At 47.5% G+C, this 27361-nt stretch overlaps 1 protein-coding gene across 2 annotated transcripts; it reads left to right on the top strand.

Moving 5' to 3' along the window:
* The first annotated feature begins 58 nt into the window (after positions 1–58).
* On the top strand, positions 59–26182 carry CEP57 (centrosomal protein 57). 2 transcript variants are annotated; one of them, XM_066586670.1, is made up of 11 exons: positions 59–336; positions 669–816; positions 8587–8766; positions 10548–10669; positions 10909–11025; positions 11858–11935; positions 12392–12490; positions 13996–14073; positions 15916–16142; positions 16311–16455; positions 20587–26182. In XM_066586670.1, exons 1-11 carry the CDS (start codon positions 307–309, stop codon positions 20794–20796), a joined length of 1434 nt encoding a protein of 477 aa, XP_066442767.1. In that variant the 5' UTR covers positions 59–306; the 3' UTR covers positions 20797–26182. The 2 variants fall into 2 exon arrangements, with proteins under 2 accessions (XP_066442767.1, XP_066442759.1); XM_066586662.1 differs by having other exon boundaries at positions 61–336; positions 13993–14073.
* Positions 26183–27361: the final 1179 nt, after the last annotated feature.

Raw genomic sequence — 27361 nt, 5'->3', positions numbered from 1 at the left:
CAATTTACTTCTAGTAATTAATTTTTCTCATTACACATAAAAGTAGTAATAATAATAACGGCACCTGGATAGAAACCGAGAATATGTGACGGTACGAATATGACGGTTGCTATGGTGCTGAGTGAGACACCGCCTCCTTCGCTCTTCAACGTTCTGATTAGCCGGATGACCCGTCAATCATTTTGTTGTGTGTTGACGTAAGCAGGACTCTGCCTCCCTCTAGTGGTGAGCTGGATGTAATGCAGCCTTCTGTATTATGTCTGACCCGGATTAATACAACCTGCTGCTGTAGTTCCCGGAAGAGACATGGCGGCTGGTGTTTTGCAGTCCAGCACGGTGAGAGGTGGTTGTTGCTTGTGGGGTCTGTATTCTGCAAGAAATAGATAATGTCTGGCGGTGGACTACAACTCCCAGCATGCCTTGCACTGGCTATTTTTCTGACTTCCTGCTCTCATTGCTTGAATTAGATTTGCTAATTTCTACATAAAGTCCTTTTCCTGTCGCCATTACTGATGCCGCCTGGCGTTCCCCGAGTCCTTAATGGCTCGTGTACGTGTTAGCACAGTGATATCTGCGGCCTGTCTGGGTTTCTCTGCCGTTCAGGACTCTCGGAAAGCTGGGTGACGCTGTAAAAGCCCTGTGTAAAATGTTTGCTATTTTTGTTTCAGCTGCACAGTCCGTTATCCGGAAGAGCGGCAGCGCCCGGCGGTAAAGATGCGCAGTCTTCCACCTCGTATCCCGGAGCCAACCTGTCTGTTACTTCCCAACGTTCGCCTAGCAGACCGCCAGCCGCGTACCCCGAGAGCAACAGCAGAGGTAATCGCACGGCGGGCGCAAAGGTGTTTTTAGTGTGCGAAAAATCATTAAAACGAGTGAAAATGAACGCTAATCGTGTAAACATGGCGAACGACCGAATACTGACTGATGATTCGTTCTTCGTCGTTCGTTTTCTGCAGGCATTAAAATTGTCGTTTCATCATTTTGAATTTCATTCCGTCTAAACGTCCGTCGTTCGCAGACTCGAGCGGTGATGTCAGGGCGCAGTTTCGTGCGCCATGAAATCCTCAGCGATGCTGGCAGAACAAAAGCGGCATTTGACTCCGCCCACACAGTGCTCTGCTATTGGCTGTTCAAACAGCGATGGTCGGAAGTCGGGCCCGGCGTACGCCACAGGAACTGCAAAAAAAACCTCACCGTTGCGATCGGCTGCTGAGCCCCACGTGACGCTACTTCATTCAGTCACCTGCAAGTATCGGCCGATCCTGTGAGGGGATATTAGAAACGTTCGCCTGCGAACTATAATGTCTCGTCCGCGCGGGTGTTTTTGCGTACGCAAGATGTAGAGAAAAGAACCCGTTAATTTCAGTAGGTTCATTCACCTTTTTGGATTTTGCACGCGAAAAAACGAACAAACATCATGCTCTACTCTTGTGCATATTTGCGCACCAAGGATCCCCATGTAAGCCTATGGGGGGGGGATGTGCGCAATACGCAACTGGATGCGTAATAAACTGGGTAATTTCGCTGGAAAAAGAAGACATCTGGAACTAATTAGCTATTTAAATGGGGGCGCGTTTGTCTGCGGCGCGCAAATGAACGCGCCTTGTGGGCGTTAAAAGCACAGTAAAGTATGCCAATGGGCGCACGCAAAAAATCCTAGTTCATTCTGCAAAAACGCAGCGCTGAGCTGCACGTAAATACGCATTCGCCCATGTTAGGCCTCATGTCCACATCGAAAATCAGGCCCGCTCCGGATTCTCCATGTAGAATCCGCAGCGGGTCCCTCCTACCCCGCGGACATGAGCGCTGAAAATAAGAATAAACTTACCCGCAGCGGACCGTGCAGGTCTTCTTTTCTTCGCAGCCGGATCTTCTTTCTTCAGCCGGCGGATGTGCTCGGCATGCGCCGGGCACATCCGCTGGGCCGAAGAAAGAAGATCCGGCCGCGAAGAAGGGAAGAGCTGCCCGGTCCGCTGCGGGTAAGTTATTCTTATTTTAGGTCTCCCGCGGATCCGGACGGCTTCCATAGGCTTCAACAGAAGCCTGCGGGAGACCCGCACGGAAATGGAGCATGTCACTTTTTTTTTTTTTTTTCATGCTCCATATTTTTTTTAATTCCCTTTTATTGACCATCCGCGGGTATTTATCTACCCGCGGGTGGTCAATGCATCCCTATGGGGTGCGGATCCGCGTGCAGGTGTAGAGTTAAAATCCGTGGCGGATTTTAATTCTTCTTTTCCCCGTGAACATTAGGCCTTAAAGGGGTTGTCTCGCGGCAAACCTCAAAATTTTACCTTACCCCATCCCCCCCTGTCACACCCCTGGCATAAAATAGCAAATTAAAGCGGTTTTTAAGCCGCTTGCTACTCACCGATCCGACGAAATAAGGACTTTAAAAAATCTTCTCCCAAGATGGCCACCGGTCCTTTCCCAGGGATGCACTGCGGTTTTCTCCCATGGTGCACCGCGGGTCTTCTCCCATGGTGCACCATGGGCTCTGTGCGTTCCATTGCCGATTGCAGCCTCCTGATTGGCTGGAATTGGCACACGTGACGAAGCGGAGCTACGCGATGACACGTGGAAGGGGCGGAGCCAGAACGCCGCTCGTGCCTGGACCGAGCAGAAGGGGAGAAGACTGCACAGCGCAAGCGCGTCTAAAAAAGCAAGAAGACATCAGAATTAGACGGAGCCATGGAGACGAGGACGCTAGCAACGGAGCAGGTAAGTGAATAACTTCTGTATGGCTCATATTTAATGCACGATGTATATTACAAAGTGTATTAATATGGCCATACAGAAGTGCTGAACCCCACTTGCTGCCGCGGGACAACCCCTTTAAGGAGCCCTAAAGGTGACTTTCCATTCGTCGGCCCCAACCAGACTGATGTTCCTTAGGACTGCGGCAGACAATTAGTTGACGCCCCTTTTTGTGATCAGCCGGAATACACAGGTGTAACGCGTTTCGGCGGTGCAAACATGCTTCTGCCTGTGTGCACAAGCACTCGGGGTGTTGCTATTAGTTAGCGCTTGTTCGCACTGGCGCTGTTTCCTTCCGTTGTTCGTCTCTGCCCTAGGAGCCCATGTCAGACCTGAGCAGCCGTGGATGGAGTCCACCAAGTCCTCCAGTATTATCCTAGGTGAAATAGCGCAGCCCGCTGCACTATTTTGTCTGGGATTTCCTGCCCCATCCGCACAGAGCTGCACGAGTCCCTATTTACTGCCAAAAAATTGAAAAGCGCCGATGTAATCCATGCATTTCAGGGTGATTAAAAATACGGAAAGCCGATAAAAACCCTTAATGTAATAGCGCCATTGGGTTAGTTTCACGATGGCGAATCGCAGCCCGATCTTGCACTTTCTGCCATGTGAAAGCCCCGTGGATGCGAGGAGTTTTGATGTGAAAGCAGCCTCGCATCACTACGGGGAATCCCCTCATCCCCGCCGCGGCAGCGGATCGCAGAGTTTTCCAATTGCTTTCGATGGAGCCGGCGCTGCTGTCGCCAGCCGCATTGAAATCAGTGGGCGATCTCACGGGAGGATAAAACATGCTGCGATGTGTTTCCCGCATAGCACCGTAATGTGGAGTCATGCAGGAAAACATCCTCATATGTATCACCCCATTCACAAGAATGGGGCTCATATCAGTGCATCCCACAATTTTCTTGGCCGTGTGGAGCCAGCCTTGGGGTGTCGGTCCACACGTTGCTTCTCCACCACAAACCGCAGGTGGAACTCTACTGATTATTGGTCATCATTAGCTGATTCTTCCAGAGGGGTCACATGACTGACTGTAATGTGGGGTTAGTCACATGGTCCATTTTGATTTAACCCATAAGGACCAAGCACAGTAAATTTACGGCGCTTGGTTCCGGGCTTTAATCTCAGCCGATAGTAAAAATATGGCCTCTGCTCCGGCAATCAATCATAAACAGATCAGGTTGTCAGCTGTTAGTCACAGCTGAGAACCCAGAGGAGAAGGCTGTTTTTAATACCTTCTGACTTCTCCTTTCCCGAGTACACGATGTACCAAAGAGTAAAAGTGGAAGTATAACTTCCACTACGTGAGTTGGCGGTGGTCACGTGACCGCCAGGATTCCCTGGCACAGCAGGGCTGCAGGCTCCTAGCAGACCCAGATCAGCTCTGCCAGTGACTAATGTCACTACAGGCAAAGTTTTCCCTGTAACTGGGGCTCCTATGGATGCTCCAGCTACAGTGGAAAAGTGTGAAATAAAAAAAAAAAAAAAAAAATATGTGAATGTCCCCCAGATAAATAAAACAAAATTACAGAATAAAATGAAAATAACACAAAGCTGACACCAACCAAAACCGGCGCTGCATGCGCCCCGTAATCCCAAACCATATATATTCTATATCAAAACATCCGCAACAAAATGAGGAACTTGTTCCTATACTTTAATTTAGCGTAAATATACTAATTAAAAAAATTGCTATAAATGTAAAAAAAAAATATTTTTTTTTTCTAGCTTTCTACCCCAATAAAACAGCAAAAAAAAAAAACGGGTGACGAAAAGTCAGTGAAGAAGATATTTAAAAAAACAGCCCTATATGTCATGGGGGGAAAAACGCAGCAAAAATAATTTTGGTAGCTGAAAGAAAAAAAACCCGGGCAGTAAAAGCACCACATGGGTAAAATCTCTAAAGTGTCTGGTCCTTAAGGGGTTAAGGGGCTGCACCAGGGTCACAAGCCCCACCCTCCGCTCATTCACGCGATATTCGCAGGATAGGGGGTAACTTGTTGATCAGGGGATCTCGCTGCCATTTGAATAACAGGGGTCCCGTGTTCCCCGCTGTAGCGGAGGATGCTTCAGTTCTTGTTGCGTCTGTTCCCGTCATCCACTCCCCATACGGTATGCATTGATAAGTCTAGGTGCCGGTTGGCAATCGGTGGAGCTCTGCGCGTGTTTTGCGGTGGAGAAATGTTGCGCATGCTGATGTGGCTGTGTCACACGGGATGGATGTACTGTGGAATGCCCACCGCGGAAAATCCGCATTAAAAGCTGCCCGGATTTTGCCGCAGTTTGGGGTATATTTACCGGACGCTGATCTGCACCGGATTTTGCCCTTCCAATGGAATTGAAGTTAAAAGAAGAAATCTGCTGCAGATCAGCGTCCAAAGTTCCAGCAGAATCCGCCATTACAGGTAAGCAAACCCAGAATGTGGATTTGGGTGCAGAATTCAGCCCCTCGCTTGAAGAGGTGGAATCCGCACCGTGAATTCATCGCTGTAATCGGCGCGCTGCAGATCCAGAGTCGGCTCTGCGTGCCAATTTTTGCGACAATTTTTTTTCCTGGAAATCTCCTCCTTTTTTCTGTAAATGCAGCGGATTTCCTATGAAGGTCTGAACGGAAAATCCACAGCAAATCCGTCCTGTGTGGACGCAGCCTAATGGCGCCGTTACATGTTGGGGTTTTTAGTTGCTGCAAAAACACATATTTGGGGGGAAAAAAGGTGTAAAATGCGCTAGTTTTTTAAATGTACACGTGTTTTGCGTGTCTAGTTATTCCCAGTCATGTAAACGGCACGCGTGTTTGAAGTTTTTTTTGTTTTTTTTTCTTTATACGCCAAATAAGGGCTTGTGCGTTTTTGTGCAGATCCGGCACGAAATGCCAGAAGAAATTGCGCCACCGCGCTATGACATTTCGGCCAGGAAAATGCCGGAGAGCTGAACGGCCTCCATTGTAGTCAGTCGGGTCCGCCGAACAAGAGAAGGCGATTGTCGGGGAAGATGATTGTCAGCGGAAATCACACGAGCCAATCAGAGGCTGCAGTGTCACCGCCGGTCTCCTGCTACTCACATCCTGGGCGCCATGTTGGCAGGAGTTCAGAGCGGAGACGCTGCAGCTATCAGGTGACTTCCACTGACATCATCTTCCACCCCGGGAGGATGGCGGGGTGACATCGCTGGATCGGGTAAGTGTTGCTCTGCTGGTTACACTAAGGCGGGTGCAGAAATGTCCTGTAACTGGACAACTCCTTAAAAAGGGGCGCGAATCCCCCCTATTATTGGCATCGCTCCCAGTAGTTGGACGCCATGGTGCTATTGACCCGTGCTCTTTGATATACCCTGTACGGACATGGAGGGTTCCGGGGTCACTCGTCACCGCTGCGCAAGCCATATAAATAATTCCCCAGCTTCGTTACTGAGACGGCTGCGTTAAATATTGACGAGCGTCGTCCTTATAAGACCTGCGGACGGACCGCCAGGATGGAAACGGACACTACCGATCTCCCTGCTGTAGCGGAGAAACGTAGATCCTGGCAGTTTAACCCCTTACATGCCACAATCAAAAGCAACTGCAGCACTAAAGCAGCTGACGGGCAGGGGGCTCCTTTTGTCATATAGTAGCACCTCGCAATGCCATCGCAAAGTACCAAGGGGTTCCCATGGCAGCCGGAAGTCTGACAAAGACCTCCATGTCTGCTCTGTAACCCAGCCTATTAGGCCCCGCCTCCTGCTGGTTTAGTAGAATGCACTGCATAAGTAATGCGGTGTACTATCTAAGTGATCGAATAATCGCATCTTCAAGTCCCCTTCAGGGTCTAAAAAAATAGTGTCAGAGAAAATTTAGTAAAGTTTAATTTAAAAAAATCTAATAAAAAAAATTTTTTTCCCCCTAACCAAAAAATCATTATAAATGGATGAAATGCCAAATTTGAGAAAAAAAAGACACATAATAGGTATTATCGTGGTCCTAACACAGATTTTGAAAATATTTTGTTATCTATCTCACTTGGTGAACGCTGTAAAAATAGTTTAAAAACCAAAAAAGAAAGGCTACTTTCAAATGATTGAAAAAATCGCGCGAGATTAATGCGTTGCGAGATGTGCGAATATTCACCCCATTCTTATGATTGGCTCATATACATGAGTGATTTATTTTTTTCCTTTCCACATCATAGGGCAGAAAAAAATGACTGCATTTCTGATCTTTGGACGTTTCCTCAGAATTGTTTTCAATGGGTCTGGAAAACGCATCGTACGGCGAGCGAGGTACACGGGAGCGCCATGTGAGGGTTCCCATTAAAAGCAGCTGTGCTGAAGTAGTAAACAAGCCCTCATACGGCTGTTAGTGAATTACGTGTCTTGCTATTTGATAATGAATATTGCTTGGGGCACAAAATAGGCCGGTCAGTAAGGGGTTAAAGGGAGCCTCCAGTCCTGGGACAACATTTTGTCCTATATTACCTAAGTCCGCCCTCTCCTGCCACCGAATTCCTTGTTCCTGGGGCTCCTGTGAGGGGATCCAAGATGGCCGCAACAATTTTTAGGCTACCCGATGCACATTGAGCATCGGCAGTACATTGGTAGTCTGAGACAATTTGTGCTGCTCCGATTGGCCGGCACTGCTCATGTGAGCAGCGCTGGCGAATCCCAAAGGAGTGTGCCTTGTCTGACTACCAATGCGGTGTGGCAGGAGAGTCGCCACCATATTAAAAACTCTTTGCTATGTGGTGGGGCTGCATGGAAAATCTGCGGCAAATCCGCCCTGTGTGAACGTGCCCGAAGACAATACATATGGCTCTGGCTGGCCGGCACGGCTCATAGGGGCAGCACTGGGCGATCATAGCCGGTGTAGTGTCTGTGACTAATGATGGATGCGAGAGGCTGGAGCGGCCATCTTTGTTTCTGGATTGGAGGGGCGGTTTAACTCTGGATGACAGTTTGAGCTCCCACAATGCATTGCTCTTTGGAAACGGGAAGTCAGCAACATTTTGAATTTGGCTTTCTGAATGAATGGAGAATAAAGCCTCCTGTAAGTAAGAGTCTATCTGCACGCACGGTTTCAGTCAGTCGCGAGATGCGCAGAAATGGAACGTGAAAAGAACCCAGTACTATAAGTGGGATAATTTTACATGGCTGATTGTCCTCCGTGAGCCGCGATACAACAATGATGGCCGCACGTCCTACGTTTGGGCGATTGCCTTTGGGGGGCAAAAACTAATTGCATGGCATGTAAATGCGACTTTTCTAATTTTACCATTGAAACTGCATGCAGGTGAGAATCGCATGCGCTGCAACGCTTTTTTTTTTCCCTCGCAAAATGCATCCCGTTCGCATAAAAAATGGCAGGTTTACAAGGGCGGTATTGGTCCGAGTTTCGTGGACTGGTATCGCACCGGCCCGTTCACATATAGCCTAAGGCAATGAGTCTCCAAAGACGTTTTATGTAGATGTAAAGGGGTTGTGCCCACTATAGTAGGTGGGGTCTGACCGCTGGGACCCCGACTGATCCCAAAAACGGTAGTCCTGTATACCCCTGAATGAATGCTGCCGCTGCTCCGTGTATCTCAATAAGAGAGTGCTTGTATGGATCCAGTAGGATCACTGGTCACCCCAAGGTGCTTTCACATTGGGGTTCCGTTTTCCTGCTAGATTCGGGGAGTCTTATGACAGCGCTGAGCGGACCCCATTGATTATAATGGGGTCTGTTTGCTCTCCGCTCAGCTGCTCCATGGCTCACTTTTTCTTCCGGTATTTTGTGCGCCGCAGGGCCCAGCGCAGACGTGACGCCATCCTCAGACCCCCGACTACATTTCTCCTCTTTGTCCCGTTTCCACACAGCTATAATCTCGGCATTAAGGAACCTCCAGGAGAAGATCCGCCAGCTGGAACTAGAGAGGACCAAAGCCACGGAGAACATCCGGCTCCTGTCCAAGGAGTCCATGGACTACAAGCATCGGCTGGAGAAACAGGCGCAGTCCACGGACCACGTGCGAGATGATATCTCCAGGCAGAACAGAGGTAACGCCCCTTAGTGGTGACTATCCTAGTGGGATGCCAGCTGCTGACTTCCCATTGGAGTAGACTAGAGCTCTGTTTAGTAACCGCGACGCAGTGTCCGATCCGGCACACAACACCACAGGGGCCGATGGACCACTTGGACCTCTAGTGTGGCGGAGTGTGGCGTGTTCCGTTTCTTGTTTCCAGAAGAAGAATGGCGCTATGTGCACGCTATTCTTTCTGCACTGAGGGCTCCGCTGCAGATGTGAATCCGCCCTAAGTGCTCGATCACACATCGCTGATTTGTTGTGGATCTGCAGCAGATTTCACCATTTCAATTGAAGGTGTGGAATCTTCTGCAGATCTGCACCAAACATGACGACAGATAAGATGCACCGATTTAAATGGCTAATTAGTCTAATTAGTTCCAGTGGAATTACACAGCGTATCACACATCTCCTTGCATTTGCGTGCACATTTGCGCACCCCCCCCCCCCATTGACTTTGATGAGAACCTTTGGTGCTCAGAAAAATAGAGCGTGCTGCGGTTTGTTTTTGTGCAACCGAAATGCCAAAAATACAGAAATGTGAACGAAACCAATGAAACCAATCGGCTCTATTCTCTTCGTATTGTGTACGTAAATTTTATGCTCTCACAAATTTGCGTGTAAATGCGTCCGGGTCAAGAAGCTCTTAAGTGCGGATTTACTGCATATATATAATTTTTTTTTCCAACTGCAGAATCCATAGTAGATCAGCTACGTGTGAACTTGCCCTTCTACACTTTAGGGTACGTCCACTCAGGACTGATTTGCTGCTGAGTGTCCGCAGTGCGTAATCTGCACCAAAACTCATCCCCTTATTGGAGGAGGTGAAGTTCGCACCAAGAATCCGGTGCTGTAATTGGCGCTGCAGATTTAAATTCCAGACCGCATGTCAAATTCATTTCCGCAGTTGATCTTTAAACCTCATTCACTTTGCTTCTACTGTAAATGCTGTGGATTTTCTGTGCAGAAGATCCGCACGGAAAGGTCTGCAGCAAATCCACCTTGTGTGGACATACCGTAAGACCGCCTTCACACCGGCGGATATGCATGCGCAATATGCAGAGAATAGAACTCATTGATTTCAAAGGCTTCGCTTTAGATGTGTGTATTTTGGTCGTTCAAGAAAAAAAACCCGCAGCCTACTCCATCCTCGTGCCAGTCGGCACACCCAAAGTGGTGAAAGCAGCTTTTCCGCTGCGGCCATTCTCCACCCCACCATAGTGAGAAGAGGGCCTGTAGCGGCATTACAATTGAGATGCCGCGGCTTTGGATTCTGCGCGGCATGTCCGTTTCAGTGCGGACTCTCTCAGGCTTAAGGTTGCAGACAGAATTTCCGTGCAAAAAGTCTGCCTGGAAACTCTGTGGCATTTCCGCCCCGTGTGAACCCAGCCTTCAGGATTTTATTGCGGATGTAGGTGCAGAATTCAACTTTCATAACGTGACCCTAGACTACATGGGACGACCGCTGAGCCCCTCTGTGCCCCGGCCATGATCGCTCCGTTCTCTATAGACACAGGAGCAATCCTCGCTCAGTGATGGAGCTGGGGTGGGCCGGGGGTCATCCCAGCCGCCCGCCTCCATTCACACTATGACTGTTTACGTAGGTCGGTTGGCGCTCAGTTTTTATGCATTCGTCGCACAATCGCTGGCAGCTTTTACACTGAAGGGTTATTGATCACCCGCTATAAAGCCCCACCCCGGCCTTATTTCCCGTAAGTCCTCTCTAATGCCCTCTACTTGTTGTGTTTTGCGCAGATCTCTCCAGGCAGTTGTCGGCGGCCGAGTCTCGCTGCAGCCTGTTGGAAAAGCAGCTGGAATACATGAAGAAAATGGTGCAAAATGCGGAAACCGAGAGGAGCTCCGTTCTGGCAAAACAGGTACCTGGTAGAGGCCTAAACGATGGGCTCTATTGACTGGGGTTGACCTGCAATACCACACACAACCTGAAGAAACTGGCATGCTTTGCTAACCCAGGACAGCCGCTTTTAAGTACAGCGACGATTACGAAGTTAGATGTTAGAGGGTGTTACCATTATATTGGGCGAAGCTGCTGGTGCGTTATCATATATTTATCACTGATGTCATAGCAGTCACTCCACTTCTGCTTTCTTGTAAGGTATCGCTGGAAGGAGACAAATCACTGGAACAATCCAACCTACAAGCCAAGCTGGAGAAGCTGGATAAGCTGGAGCAGGAATACCTGAAGCTGACCACCATGCAAGTGCTGGCGGAGGTCCGAGAAGCCCGTACCCCGATATCTGGTTACATGGGGGGGGGGGGGGGGGTTCACAAACTAGATGACAGGAAATGGTCAGATTGGAATAGAGGTCTGGGTTGTGTGTGAAGAAACCGCACAACTTTCCTGCCGTCTGTTAGGTTCTCAGTTCTGTCCAGCTTTTTTATTTTTCTTCTACCCCCTCAGTACCCATATGGGACCTGAACTTGAAAATTGTTTAATCGCTCATAAAATGCACTGTAATACCTCCGTATTGCAGTATATTGTATTCTGACATAAATTATAGATCCCAAGCTGCTACTGATTTATAAACAGCCACCCACACATTTGTGAGCCATTCGGGTTCTCCCTCCCTCTGTTAGTCTATTTAAATGACTAACTACATATGGAGCAGGATCAGCTCGGCTTCTGAGCCCGCTCCATACAAACCTTGCAGACGTCCTCCATTCATGTATGTCGGGTGTTGCTAAGGGGTTAAAATTATATACTTGTTCCGCACTGAATAGAATTATAGTGGTTCAAAGATCGCGATAAATGTCTGATCGCTGCCCCCCCCCCCCCCCCCCCCCCGTTATATCCTGAGACCGGCGCCCCAAATACCGCATGTAAGTGGCGTGGCGATGTGCTGGCACTGTTCTATTCACTGTTGATGGGGCAAGTGGGGATTGATGCGTTCGCCAGTCTCCCTTTGTGCCATAGATGATGAATGGAGCAGTGGTGCCACTACATGCACATGGGGCATTCATGGGTGCCAGTCTTGGGATCTCGCTTTTCCTTTATCTTCTTGCTCTCATCCGGTTATTGTCATATTCTGACATTGTGTTTTTAGAATAAAATCCGAGATATAGAGCAAAAGCTGCGAGAGGAGGAGCATCAGCGGAAGCTGGTCCAGGAGAAGGCCGCTCAGGTAAGCTGGTGGCTTATAAGGCTCAGTTCCCCATATCTACCTGGTTTATGGGAGTTTCCTTGCCTGAAATAATTGTGACATTTGGGTTCCCAATATTAACCCTTTATAATTAAGCCAGGACTGCGGTGCATCCAAGAACCTTCACTAATGAGCCTTGTGTGGTGCAGAGTGCTAAGGCAGCAGAAATGCAGTCGTAAGCTCTCACTCACAACCTGAAGGTTGTCAGTTCAATCCCCGCTTGGCTCAGGTAGCCGGCTCAAGGTTGACTCAGCCTTCCATGCTCCTGAGGTCGGTAAAATGAGAACCCAGCTTGGTGGGGGGTAATAAATAAATTACCTGAAAGTGCTGCGGAATAAGTTGGTGCTGTACAAATAACAAGATTTCATTTTTATTGTTTTATAACTTGTGGCAAGTTCCCCGCGGGGTACGTAACCTGTGCCTCTATGTATCCCACAGCTGCAGACCGGTCTAGAGACAAATCGCATTCTGCTCAAGTCTTTAACTCCTCCTACAAAACTGGTGAAGATAAAGAGGCGAACCTCCCACGAAGACAAGGTAATAGCTGAACTTGGGGTTGGGGCACAATGGAGGGGTAGCTAACGGCGTATTCATCACTGCACTCCGAGCGTGCTTGGAAACCAAAAACCAGACGGTGACTGCTGTCGGCTCTCCTTCCCCCTCCTGGCCGGCTGTACTCCGCCGCTCCCAGACGGTGACTGCTGTCGGCTCTCCTTCCCCCTCCTGGCCGGCTGTACTCCGCCGCTCCCCTGACATAACTACCATACGTAAATACTGTGTTGATTTTAGGGCAGCGATTGTACACTACGACCGATGGCATATCTCATGTACGCTGTCATGTGCAGTGTGATTATTTTTTTTTTAATTACTCACTGTCTTTCCGCGGCGTTGAGTATTAAACGCCGCACATACGCTATGTATATATGTACAAAGGTTTATTTGCACGCATAGAGAACAATAGAGCTGTGCCAGCGTGATACACGCTAAGATAGAGAAATGGAATCAAAAGAATGGCGCTCATGTTCGCGTGAGGTCTGTGCGTTTCACAATGCACTAAACTCGTGTGAGATTCTCAGCCGCGTGAAACCGGTCTGAGCGGGACATCACGCGCGTAATACGCAGTTCACATACGTTCGTGTGACCGGGCCCTTACGCTCCAGCTGTGCTCACTGGACTTGTGGGGATTAACCCTCTGAGTTCTATAAGCTGTATAAAGGCACACAGCCCCCAAGTTAAGTCCAGTGAGCTCAGGGAAGGGTTAATGGTAGTGATATCAGGGGAGGGAGCTGACAGCGGTCACTGCACACGACTACAGTCCTGGTTTCTAGGTTTTTCATGCTTGGAGCATGCTCTGAGTGCAATGATGAATATGCTATGAGGAATGCGAAGAAATGGTTCCAAATCTCATCTAGAGCTACCGTATGATCACATCTGCATGAGGGGCTCCAGCGCAGATCCAGCACAGAATCCCGGACGAAAGAGCCCGGCGCACTGCAGTATTTTGTCTGGGGGAATGACGGAAGTCTGATGTACCCCATTTTATTTATTTTTTATTGGAAAGGGCTGGATGTGTGGCGGACTGAAAGCGGATTCTGTGTGAACAAAGCTAAAGTGGATGTCCTAGTCTGAAAATGGTTTAACCCTTCCAATCCACTGTCTGACGTCTTACAACATTCTGATTTAAAGCCTGTGCAGCTCCGATGCCTGAAGATGTCCAGCAAAGAATTTTTACTGTATATTGCCGGCCGCTTAGTTGTTGGAGCCTCTTCGGCATGTCACATACTAAAGTACTGGCTCTAGCCAGCAGATGGCGCCATTGTATAATGGCAGAAAGAGAAAGCCCCCCCTAGGAAACCCTGAATCCAAAATTGCAAAGGTTTAAGATTCTAAACGTTTCGTGCCTGATACAGTAATGATTACTACCTGAATATATCCTTTATATACTGCACGCCACAGTCCAATAATCCAGAATATCTAATAATCCAGAACCCATCGGGTCCTATTATTTCTAGATTAGACTATTATTTTCTCTATTTCAGAAGGCGGATCATCAGAGCAGCAGCCATACGCAGCCGCACTACCGCTTAAGCCTAGGAGATGTGCCTTTTGTTGCTGGGAAGGTGAGCAATTTGATTTTTAAAGGCCGTGTACACCTTTTGCACTCGCAAAATAAAAATGTTATATAATTATTAAAAAAAAAAAAAAAATTCTAATTGATTTCTATGCTTGAATTGCTTTCCAAGGCACTGCAGACTGGAGGACTGAAATCTCTAAATTCTGTCACAGTAAACTGATGGCTCCTCTCTTAGGGGGGGGGCTTCACACTTGCGTTAAAATTGCATAATTGAGTGAAAACGTAGTATTTTGAAACCAATGATTTTCAAGGGTTTCATTCTCATTTGCAAGAAAATCGAACCATTTTTTCCAATATTGCCAATTGTATTCCATTGGGCTGGCGGCTGCAGCAGGGCTGGCTCCATTAAAAGCAATGGGAGAACGCCACGATCCTCTGCTGCGGCTGTGACAGCCGTGCTCGGGGAATCAGTTCATCGCCGGCAGGGGATTCCTTCATCCCTGTGGGGGATGAAGGGATTTCCCGTAGTGATGCGAGGCTGTTTTCATATGAAAACGCCTCACACCCACAGGGCTGTCACATGGTGGCAAGTGCGATATCGCACGTGAATCACGGCCTGAGATCACCATCGCCCGTGTGAAACTAGCCTTAGCCTGCTTTTCTGTTATTAATATGCATTCACTGCCTTTCCGCTGAGCTATTACAGAGTGCTGTATGACAGTGCTGTGGAACAGTGGAGGAGATCAGGACGACAGAGAACAGAAAGCTACTATTACAGAGGGTTGTAATTCACTACAGGTGAATTTTCTGCAGTTATCAGCAGTGACTGGGAACAAGACCAGCAACTACTCAGAGGGAGGATGCAATAGACAGAGAGATAGCTGTGTAGTATTGAGTGGGTGTGGTTATGCTGCACAGCCTCTGAAAGAGGACATCGGAGGAGTAGCTGCGCTTGTGAGCATTCATGAGGGAGACCACTGATCAGTGTTGGGAACACCTCAGAGCCAGAAAGGTGAGTGTAGGAGAGGCTGTAACCCAAGTATGAGACATTTAAATGCATGAGAAGGAAAACCCAATGTGAAAAACCCAGATAAGTGCATCATTTTCTTCTGCTGGGACTCAGTGTATGTATTGATTTTTCACAAAGGCTTCCATAGAGTTTAAGAAGGAAATTCAGTGTTGAATGTTAGTTTATGTAAATATGACAAATAATATTACCTGGCTGGTTGATAACGAAAAGCTCCAAAACCACTCTGACCGAGGCTCATTAGATTCTCAAGGTGATCTTTGTTCTATAAACTTGCCCTGCAGTAGTGAAATGTGGGAATTTCACTTGAGATGTCCATGCTGTTTTCAAGCACTGTGATGCACATCGAATGGTCCCTTTACTAAAGACCCTCACCTAGTAGCGCGTTGGACCTCCTTTGGCCTTCAGAACTGCAGTTATTCATTGTGGCTTAGGTTCTACTAGGTGTTAAAATGGTTTTGCAGGAATATCGGCCCCTGCGGACAAGAAGCTGCTTGTAGTCACTGCAGATTAGTTGGAAGTCTTGACATGTTCTGACCAGCTGACAGGAAGGGGTCATCGATTCATTCTGCTTCCGCCAAATTCTGTCCCTCCCATCAGCACGGTGCAACAGAAATCTAGAAGATATTTTTCCACTGGTTGTCCATCCGTGCTAATGAATGATGAGTTGTGTATTCGGACATGTTTGGGGCCACAGCGTTGTGTTTGGCTGCAGTTTTCTTGACACTGCAGCTCCTGCTCATCCGAACGATTCTTGACCTCCTCCTCTGACCCCTTTCAGAATTCTTTCCGAACATGAGATAAACAAATTAGCAGGTTGAGGACATATGAATCACTTTGTGCTTTGTTTCTGTTTTGCAGTCCACCGCTCCAAGTCACTCCGTGCGGGCCAACGTCCAACACGTCCTTCATATGATGAAACAGCACCATAAGGTCTTCTGTAACGACCGGGTTCTGAGCGACCAGCCTTTAGAAGACAAAGAAAGCAGTGTCCGGTGGACTGATACTTTTGCGCTGTCCTCTTCATCCTACCGGGAGCTTTCCGAGGTTCTGCTCACGCTGGAAGATGAATTTGGGCAGATGAGTTTGTGAGTATTGATGCCTGCCGTGTACAAATGATGCCGTTCCCATAGGACAGAGCTGTAGGATACACGGGGGCGGCGCCGGGTGACGTCTCCGTTGTAGTATAGAGAGGTGGCAGAGTGGGTGAGGGAATTCCGCTGATGTCTAGTGTGACCCTAGCCTTGTCCTTCTAGTGATCACCAGGAATTCGTGAAGCAGCTCAATGAAGCACATTCCGACCGTCTTAAAGAAGATCTGGAAGAAGAACTAGAGACTTTAGTGAGAAGAATGGAGGCAAAAGCGGATCAGATAACTAAAGTACGCAAGCACCAAGCGATGGTAAGTCACATGCTCGGCACTAAAAATGGATATGGTTAAAAGGGTTTTCCGGGACCAAGCTATGCTCAGGATGGGTCATCCATATTTGATCGGTGGAGGTCCACCGCTTGGGAACCGGACTACCAGCTGCTTGGGGGTTGTAATGCTCAGGTTAGTGCTGCGGCCTCTAAACAGGCCTGTGACGTCACGTACATTGGTCACGTTAACCTCCGAGCTGCTCAGTCCCATTCAAGTCAAAGGGACCGAGCTGTTCTACCAGGGGGCACGTCAGAGAGCTGATCAGCAGGGGGTCCCGAGTGGGGAACCCTCATCATTCTGTTATTAAAGGGGTTGTCCCGCGAAAGCAAGTGGGTCTATACACTTCTGTATGGCCATATTAATGCACTTTGTAATATACATCGTGCATTAAATATTAGCCATACAGAAGTTATTCACTTACCCCTCCGGTGTTGGCATCCCCGTCTCCATGGCGCCGACCAAAGCCGCCTTCTGCCTGGATTAGACGCGCTTGCGCTGAAGGGGCCGCTCCGGCGTGCTCGTGCCGCACAGGTCTCCTGCGCATACGCAAAAGACCTCTGTGCATGCGCAAAAGACCTCTGCGGCGCGAGCACGCCAGAGCCAGACAGAAGAGGGCAGACAGCGCAAGCGCGTCTAATCCAGGCAGAAGAAGGCTTTGGTCGGCGCCATTGAGACGGGGACGCCAACACCGGAAGGGGTAAGTGTATAACTTCTGTATGGCCAATATTTAATGCACGATGTATATTACAAAGTGCATTATTATGGCCATACAGAAGTGCTGAGCCCCACTTGCTTTCGCGAGACAACCCCTTTAATGACTTGCACTGATAAGTCATCCGTATGTCACTCCTGGAAAACCTTAGAAGTGTACATTTTCAAAAGACTTGATATGTCATAGTGACATTAAGATTTTGATCGGTGGGGTTTGGGTTTGAGACCCCCACTGATTGACAGAACAAATGGGGAAGAGGCCATAATCTGTAGACAAGCAGCAGGTGTAAAAGCACTTCTTGAAGGCAGCTTGTCCATCAATCAATGCGATTGCTAATAGTAGCCAACGGACGTCGAACTCTCCAAAGAAAGAACGCAAGAAGAAACGGACGCCATTGTTAAAGTCCCGCCAGCGATATGAAGTACCCCGCGGGTTTCTTGTACTAGCTGGAAAGTGGCATAATAGGAGCGATTTCCCTTTTTTTTTTCCCAGTGCGAGTTCTGTTTGATTCTGATATATGGACAGAATTCCTACAGAAATGAATGAGTTCATACACGCAAGCGATTTTTCTCTCAGACCGATAGTCTGTGAGACAAAAAGCTGTTCGTCCTATTTTTATGCGCTGTTGTTTTGTTTCTTTTCTTTTTCTTCAAGAATCGACCATGATTTTCTATGGAAGCGTTACAAAAACGCATAGCCATCACATGCCGTACGATTTGCTTGCGATTTTTGGCAACTGTGATGCATGTTAACGGTAGGTTACTATGGGGACCACATGAAGAGGTCAGTTTTTCACTGACCAGAGTTGCCCTTTTTCTGAGACCCAAGTCAGGCGGACGCGCACCTGAGACGCTGCTTTTGACTGTTGTGCTGTCTTGCGAATACAAGACACTCATGGGATACTTTATAATGTTGGCGGGGCTTTACCGTAGACCAGGGGTCCCCAACTCCAGTCCTCAGGGACCACCAACAGGTCATGTTTTCAGGATCTCCCATAGTAAACACCACCTGCGGCAATGTCTGAGGCACTGATGATAGTTACATCCCCTGTGCAACACTGAGGAAATGCTGAAAACATGACCTGTTGGGGGTCCCTGAGGACTGGAGTTGGGGACCACTGGCGTAGACGGCTTCTGTTCTTGCTTTATATCTATACATTGCAGTGTATGACATCCAGCTGTAACGGAAGAACTGCAATGACTGACGGATGAGCTGACTCAGGCCGGAAACACATGACCATAATTCAGATACGTTTTTTGTGTCGGTAATACAGGTGTGTGTCCTGGCCTGACCATGGTTGTACGGACCCGTACTCCGAGAACTATAGGAATAGATGATGTTTGGCCTTCGGGTCAGGAGACCCGCGGTCAGGCCGGAACGCATGTCTCTATTCACCATGCCGTAACATGGCCAAAATACTGTTGTGTGTTGCAGGCCTTCGATAAATGCTTCTACACCTGCTGCTTGTCTATAGGTCCCTGCTTCTGACCTTCATGTGCTTCTTGTCTCCTACAAGGAGCAGCCTGAGGCCTTTATTAATGATGCATGCCACATATCATGATCCTGAAGGGTGTACATGTATACCCCCCTGTGGAGAGGGTCTGGGAGTCTAGTCTACTCCATACACAGTGAGTGCCGGCTGTCTTTGACAGCTGCCACCCACTCACAACAGCTGTGATCATTACTAATGCTGAACGCGTCTGATAACCCATGAAATGCCCGATTGCCATTTGGGGGTACCGAATGGGCCCCTCTATGTTCTGAAGGCCCCCGTCCTGCCTTATATTTCTGCCTATTAGGATGGGCCTGTTGCAGAAATGCCATATGCTGCAATACTTAAGGGGTTGTCCGGCCCCGCAGAGGGACATTTTTTTATAATATCCTTTCCTTTCGCTAGGCATTGTAAAGCAGAGCATACATGGGCTCAACATGTCAGGCAGATTACCTGTTCTGTCTTTTTCTTACTTTGTAATCTAATGTTGCAAGCAGCCTCAAAGATGGCGCCATTGTGCTGCAATCCCACAATGCCCTGCGCCTCTCCCCCCTGTGTGCGCGCTCCTGATGACGGCAGGACACCTTGAACAAAAACAGTCTCTCCTGGCCCCGCACCGCTCCCGCCCGCTCTAATTGCACGAACGTTCTTCTGCTCCCGCCCATTCAAGTTCCACTATGACTGTCTGCTGAGCTACGTATCTAAACCACTAAGGTGTGAGAGGTCTGCTGAGACGCTGTATCTAAGCAGATTTTGTGTGATAAAATCCGCTTAGATACAGCAGCTCTGCAAATGTATCACATAAGATCAGGTTAGATAGTCTGCTGAGCTGCTGTATCTAAGCAGATCCTGTGTGATACATCTGCTCAGCAGAAGCAGATCCTGTGTGATACGTCTGCTCAGCAGATGTATCTAAGCCGATCATGTGTGATACGTCTGCTCAGCTGACGTATCACACGATCGGATTAGATGCATCTGCTGAGCAGACGTATTACACAGGATCTGCTGAGATACAGCAGCTCAGCAGACGTATCTAAGCCGATATCGTATGATACGTTTGCTGAGATGCTGTATATAAGTAGATCCTGTGTGATACGTCTGCTCAGCAGATGTATCTAATCTGATCATGTGATACATCACCTGAGCAGATGTATCTAAGCCAATCATGTGATATGTCAACTGAGCAGATGTATCCTACATGATCTACTTAGATACATCTGCTGAGCAGACTTATCACACATGATCTGCTTAAATACATCGTCTCAGCAGACGTATCACACAAGATTAACTTAGATATGTCTGCTTAGCTGCTGTATCTAAGCAGCTCCTGTGTAATACATATGCTCAGTTGACGTATCACATGATTGGATTAGATACAGCAGCTCAGCAGACGTATTACACAGGATCTGGTTAGATACAGCAGATCAGCCGATGTATCTAAGCCGATCTTGTGATACATCTGCTGAGCTGCTGTATCTAAGCAGATCTTCTGTGGTAAGTCTTCTTAGCAGATCCTGTGTGGTACGTCTGCTCAGCTGACGTATCACATGATCAGCTTCGATACATCTGCTTAGCTGGCGTATCGCATGATCGGATTAGATACATCTGCTGAGCAGACGTATCACACAGGATCTGCTTCTGCTGAGCAGACGTATCACACAGGATCTGCTTAGATACAGCAGCTCAGCAGACGTATCACACAGGATCTGTTAGATACGCACAGGATCTGCTTGTTTTTTGTCAGCCCGTCACCATGAAAAATGTAATAAAAAGTGATCGAAAAGTTGTATGTACTCCACAATGGTGCCAATAGAAACCACGTGCTGCACAATACGAGCCCTCTGCACAACCACATCGATGAAAAAATAAGAGTTATGATCCCATCTCACATTTTGTTTTTCCCGCGCAGCTTGCAAAATTCTTAAAGGAATCGAGGCTGAAAAAGAAAACTTCTTGTGAATCTTCCAAAAGTGATCGAAGTGGAAAAGCGCACCATACGACTAAACGTGACCCGAACCGAGCGAGCCCTGGAGAGAAGAGCCGGAAGAGTCTTCAGCTCCTACGAGACATGCAGACGCTGCAGGGGTCCCTCCGGAGGGACGACGTACACTGGGACTGATCTATGGCCCGTACCGGGGGCCTCTCAGGGATAGCGACTCTCTAGCCACACTGACCGTCACACTCACCAGTGCTGCCAACGCTCTCGTGGCCGTTCCTGGGGATGTGTCTGTAGGTAAAGAGGTGGCAGAATAAAATGATCATCTTCCAGGTTTCCTGCAGGTGGCGCTCCTTCTGAATGTATTTTTTATTTATTATTCAGCTCTCATTTCTGCTTGTGAAATTCTTAAAGGAGCATTTTGGTAACATTCTAAGCCTTACGGTAATATTGGTGAATGTCTGAAGCAATGCACTGCATGCAACCTGTGAAAAACAGGCCAAGACCTGTGGCTCTCGGGAGATGCTTGGAGTGGGAGTTTTGCCAGAGCTGGTGAACCAAAAGAGTTGTCCAGGATTAGAAAAACTTGTCTAGCCAAAAACGGCACCACACCTACCCACAGGCTATATGTGGTACTGCAGCTCGGCCTCATTCAAGGTTATATAGCTGAGCTGCAGTACAGATACAACCTGACGACGTGTGAAGCCATGTCTGGAAGAAATCGGCCATGTATTTCTAATGCTTACAATGACTTACAAGCAAATGCACTTTTTTTTTTTCTTAATTGTACAGAATAAGCATTTATGATTTATCCGCCTATTCTGTTTATTTTTCATACAAAATCTCTCTTTGACTATGCAGCTCGGTGAAGACTATGCTGAGCAATCCGTTTTCACCTCCCTGCATAGCTGAAGAGCAAGCTCCGGCTGTGCCTGCACTGTTCTTTCCAGTGCAGGCACAGCTGTTTCCATATACGAATTTCTAAAGCCTGCTTTGCACTGTATTTTATCACATTTCAACCATACCTAGTCTGTGCTCACATTATCTGTCTCTACCATTGCTTTCCTCCCTCTCCTTCCTCTGCTCTTCATTCGACAGCGCTGTATAAAGAGAAGCTGTTCTGTGCTACAGATGGCTTCTCCCCTCCACAGCGTGCCTGCTCCCCGCCGGACCTGATTCACTGTTAGGGTATTAGTGCATTGGGTTGTGACCTACAGTACTGTACAGCCGATCCACGGAGACCCCAATAGTGCATCAAGTACGGCGGGGAGCAGGCATGGTGTGGAGGAGGAAAAGGCGTCTGCAGCACAGGACGGCTTCTCCTTGCACAGCATCGGGGGACGAGCAGCGCAGGCAGGAGAGGAATGAAAGCAGTGGTGGAGATAAATAATGCGGGCACAGACTAGGTACGGTTGGCCGGCTATATACAATACAGTACAAGGAGGCTTTATAAATTGGTGTATGGAGACGGCTGCGCCTGCACTACAGAGAACGGTGCAGGCAGGATCTCCGTGTTCGGCTATGCAGGGAAGTGAAAATAAGTTGATCATAACTTTTGGAAAAATGCTTAAAATCACCTATTCTGTACATAAAAGGAAAAAGTGCAGTTAAACTTTAAATGAGCTTCTTCCAGTGACTGGCTGCACATATTACACCCTTCTAGACTTCCGTTGAAGCATCCAGTTAGAAGCAAGTCCTCGGGCAATAGCTCCAACCATTGTTTCCTACACTTACTTGTGGATGTATGACACTTCCGGGCAGCTCAGAGAGCCAATGTGTCAAGAGTGACTTCTCGTTAATGGAGGCTTCTTTACATACTTGATAAATGGGTTCTCCTGGGCTTTTACCACCGATAACCTGTCCTCAGGATTGGTCATCAATAGCTGACCTGTAGTAGTTCACCACTGGAGATCCCCACCAATCAGCTGATTGCTAGGCCTGCTCTCAGTGTGGACAGCGCTGGAAGCAGACAGTGCTGTCTGTATTGCAGTGGCTCAGTTTGGTAATGCAGGCTTTGAATTCAATGGGAGCTGTTTCTGTAGTACCTTACTGGGCTGCTGCTAAAAGGACAGCAGTGTCTGCTTCCAGCACCGAGCGCAGGCCCAGCAATCAGCTGATTGGTGGGGATCCCAAATAGTGGACCACTACCGATCAACTATTGATGACCTATCCTGGGCAAAGGTCATCAATACTAAGTCTGGGAGAACCGCTTTAACACATGAAGCACCCTTTTGTTTTGCCTCCTGCCCCTCAAAATGACCATTGAGAGGAGACCAAAATGGCCCGAACGTTGGCTGGACACATCAGTTTTGGTGTGGAAGAGGGTCGGTGGTCGAAAAGGATTGGATTGCTGGCTCTTAGTATGCCCAATCCCTTGTTTCTGGTATGATAAGCCTCCACCAGAGGAGTCCGTAGTAATAGTTGTCGGCTGAACGAATGTATGGGGACCTCAGAGGTTGCACTTAGTAGTTTACAGTCATTAGGGATTTTTAAACCTCCTAATTTAAAGGGGCCAATGACCTCAATGAATGTAGGGAATGAATGACATTCACATCTGTGCACAAAACGTGTTTGGATTTCGACCTATTTGTACACATATCCAACGGTAATGAGCGCTGTATAGGTCATACATGCTCCTCTATGTACCCCCACCTCTTTCCTGGGTGATTTGGGGTAAAGCATATGGAATGTAACTTTTTTATGCCTAAATACATTTTCCTGAAAACTTTTTGAAACTTCTTTAAAGGTAACCTGTTGGATCCTATGAGTGCCATAAGCTAAGTTCATGGGCTCATAGGACAGGGGCGCTGAGGTCGCTGTGTGCATTTTATACTTGCAAGTCTCATCGTTCCTTCTGTCTCTACCCGGGAAGCTGGTGCTTGGTTCACAAAATGGACTTGTTTGCACGCAGACCCGCTGTTCCCTATGTGAGCGCACTGAATACAGAGGTGAGTCTGATGCACGGACCAAGCGCCAGCTTCCTGGATGGACCGCGAAGGAACGGAGAGGCAGATAAGTCTATAAAGCCGACCTGTGACCTCATCGCCCCCATCCTGTGAGCCCGTAAACTTATAGTACTCATACGACCTGACAGGTACCCTCTAAGTGTGCTATTACATGGCCGCGGGTAATGCTCATATTTTACCGGTAGATCTCAAGAGTTAGTCGAGGCCAGAATGGCAGATCCTACCTATGAGCATCCCCCCTCCACGTTATCGGGAAAGCTTGGTGTCACCCTTGGGGACTTCTGTGTTGCAGTTTCACTCTTCTTTGACAGAGATGTGAAAGGCAAGTGTTATATAGTGTGTGTGGGGGGATGTCTAATGAGGAGCCTGGGAAAGCTGGGTGTCAACTCTTCTGGTGGCGCCCACATGAAAAAAGGTGATATATATATCTTTTTTTTCTACAAAAGGTGCATTATTGCTGAACTCCTGACATTTTGCTGTAACCTATTTATGTATTTTTGCATAGCTACCTATTTATGTGGACTTGTGGGGGTGGGGGGTTCTTTACATGTCGGGGGCTGTTCACATCACAACTTCACCAAGTGTAAATCATATACGTGTTAATTAAAGTATAAAACCATATCGCTTGATGTACCCATAGCCTAGAATTGGTCAAAAATAGTTCAAAAGTGCAACGTTTGATTACATTTGACCTCCCTTTTATATATAATTTTTTTTATTTTGTGGCATCCAGGGCTGTGGAGTCGGTAAGCATAACCTGACTCCTCAATTTTTTTTCCCAGACTCAATCATGAGCGGAGAACGAAGACAAACTTGCCTTAAAGAATACACTGGACTATTGATTTATGCAAAGTTTATTGAAAGTTTAGGTAAGCCCTTACATGCCTTAAGGCCCTTTTACACACAAAGATAATGTTTCAGTTGTTTGAAAGATTATAATATTTAGCTATGTATTTGTATAAAGTGTTAATGGCCATTAACACTTTAGCATCTTCATTTTGCATGTAAAAGGACCTCCAGGAGCTGTTTGCAGAGCCCAGCATGTGTTTAAACACACAGCCAGCTTGCCTGTACATTCCACTGTTCTCCTGTTGGCTAGTGTAAACATGTCACATGGGGAGCACATCCTGCAGTCTATTGAAAGATGAGCGAAATGCATTCAAATGGAATATATTTGCTCAGTGTTTCAGCGGCTGAACAATGGATTTTAAGTTTAACTAAAATCCATCGTTCAAACAAAAACTGCACAATGCCTGCGTTTACATGTAACAATTATCACAATTTTGAATGATAATCATTGCGTGTAAAAGGGCTTTAATCCTGTCTTCTTGTTATCTCCGTTCTGAGAAGTCCTGGCATGCCCACTGCCAGGCTCCTCCTTCCTCTGCTCTGTAGAGGCGGAGCTCCGCTACTGAGCATATGCAGAAAGTGCAGCACAGAGTCATCTCAACTTAAGGTTTCGCTCACACAGGCGGCAGCGATATCGCAGTTTTGTACACGCGATTTTGTAGCGTCAGTGATTTCTTTTTCTTGTTAAAAAATATCGCATCGCTGCTACCCGCGGTTTTCTCACGAGGAAGTTCATGGGACTTTCTAATGTTAAAATCGCACCACACAAAAATCTCAAGTTTGTGCTAGCACGGCATTCCATGATTAACCCTTTCCAATCCAATTTGTATCCTGGTTTTCCTACGGGGCTTACTCTTTTTCTGCCCTTATACAACAGCGCTATCTGCTGGCTAAAGCCAGTACTGCATGAGGTGACACGTTGGATAGGCTGCGACAGCAGAGAGGCTGGCAATATACAGTAAGAGAACCCTGACGGCCGTCTTCCAACATCGGAGCTGTACAGCCTTAAATCGTAATGTCTTCAGAGGTCAGACAGTTGACAAAGATCCATTGAGATCGAACATCGCTTGTACTACTGCATCTGTCTTTTTCTAACTTGATACAATCCATTGAATCCTTATTTCCAAACCACCTGCACTTTGAAGAAACTTTTGACATGTTCTAGTCTCTGCTTCTGTTTTCAGCTTCCGAGAAGAGGAGACAAGTAATAATTGCAGCTGAGGGGCACGCAGACCCCCACTAATCCCAATGTCAAAAGCTGCTTCAGCGTGCAGTTATGGTCCTTTTACACAGGATGATTGTAGGATGCATAGGTGCCCAACACCCGTCCCACGGACCGCCGTCTGACTGTGGCTCCTGTGCTTACAGCTCAACTGAATGGAGGTAGATCGTTTCCCCCTCCCGCCTGCCTCCATGCACGATAAACAGGAGTCGCTCAAACACTGAGCAGCTCCTGTTTACACGGGCCAAGTTGGTTCTTAGTTCTGCTCTGACAAGGGGTGATTTCTCGCTCAGAGTCCTGTTCGTGGCCAGGTGTACATGGGAGGATTATCGCCCGGATTTACTGTTTCCAGAGAGAATTCAGGTGATAGTCGCCCCATAGCCCTCCAGTGCTTTCTTCTATCATGCCGCAGTCACATGATCACGGATACTACTGGGATGTGCCCATATCCTGCACTTTGTAAAAGATCCCATTCCATGTACTATGTGTATCTCAATAAATGTATGTATATATAAATGTGCCGTCATGCATTCATTCTTCATATCCTGTAACATGGCTGGGCAGGCAGCCGCCAGCAAGTCCTGTCTATAGATATGGCATAAGCAGCTGTTACTACCATCAGGACTGGACGTATGTGAGAAAGCTGTTGGCATGGGGTTCAGGGGGTTTATCCTCTAAGAACCGGATCAGCAATTGGCTATACACAGTTTGTCTAAAGGATCTGGCATGTACAGGCATTACATAGTCATCTTGTTCACTGGCATGGTGTAATGCTTTATTTCCCCTGCGGAGGTGCTGCAGGGGAATTGAGCACAAGGAATTCTGAGTATAAAAAGGATTGAGCGAACCCATACTTCATTTTTGTCCCATGTTTTGTGGATCGTAATACAGCTCTAATGTAACTCTAGGAATCTGCTTGTTTATATGTCCGTAATTTTTATGGCTGGGTTTTAAAAACACAGCGTGCACTTTTTTTTTTTTTTGTGGGTTTCTGCCTCCAAATTTGTATTTATTGGTGGTATTTTTGTTGAGCATCGGTATGTGCCCAGGAGCAAATAAAACAGATGGAGGCAAATACTGCTGACCTACGGCTGTACTGCCTGTATTACGGATCTGTATTACAACATGCTTGTATGAAACTGGCCGGAGGGTATAAGCAACATAGTAGATTCCATTAATTGAAATCCACGGTGAAAATCCTTTGCTTTTCCACAACAGATTATACTGTGCTTTTGAAAATCTGCGTCAAGAGGGGCGTCACATCACAGGCCTCACAGCAGCTAAGCCAGGAAGCCTCCGCACACTGATGAGGGGCTGACGCCCCGAAACGGCTGTCTGTGCATGGAGTCTGGCCTGGTTCATATTCCCAATCATTGTTTTACAGACTTGTTAAAAAGTTGTACATGGATTTGCAGAAATGCTGCCATCCAATAGGTGGCGCTGTAGAGGTATTGCTGCAGAATTTTCAAGTAGGGAATATTGAGCATGTTTGCTTCCTGCTGTGGATTTCGTCCACTGTGATTGCATGGGGTTTGCTTATTCACTAACCTTGTACTGTGCTTGATTGCAGAATTTTGGCACATATCCTGCAACAATTCTGCTATTGGTGAACTCGCCCTAAGGCTAACTTCACACAGGCGAGCGCGATATGGGGACTTGAATCCCGCCCCCATATAACGCTCCTTATCCATGTGAATTCCCCGTGAATGTG

Source organism: Eleutherodactylus coqui, chromosome 1, assembly GCF_035609145.1.
Source record: "Eleutherodactylus coqui strain aEleCoq1 chromosome 1, aEleCoq1.hap1, whole genome shotgun sequence".
Lineage (NCBI taxonomy): Eukaryota > Metazoa > Chordata > Amphibia > Anura > Eleutherodactylidae > Eleutherodactylus > Eleutherodactylus coqui.
Note: the sequence above shows the minus strand (reverse complement) of the source record. Positions and strands in the feature narration are given on the sequence as shown.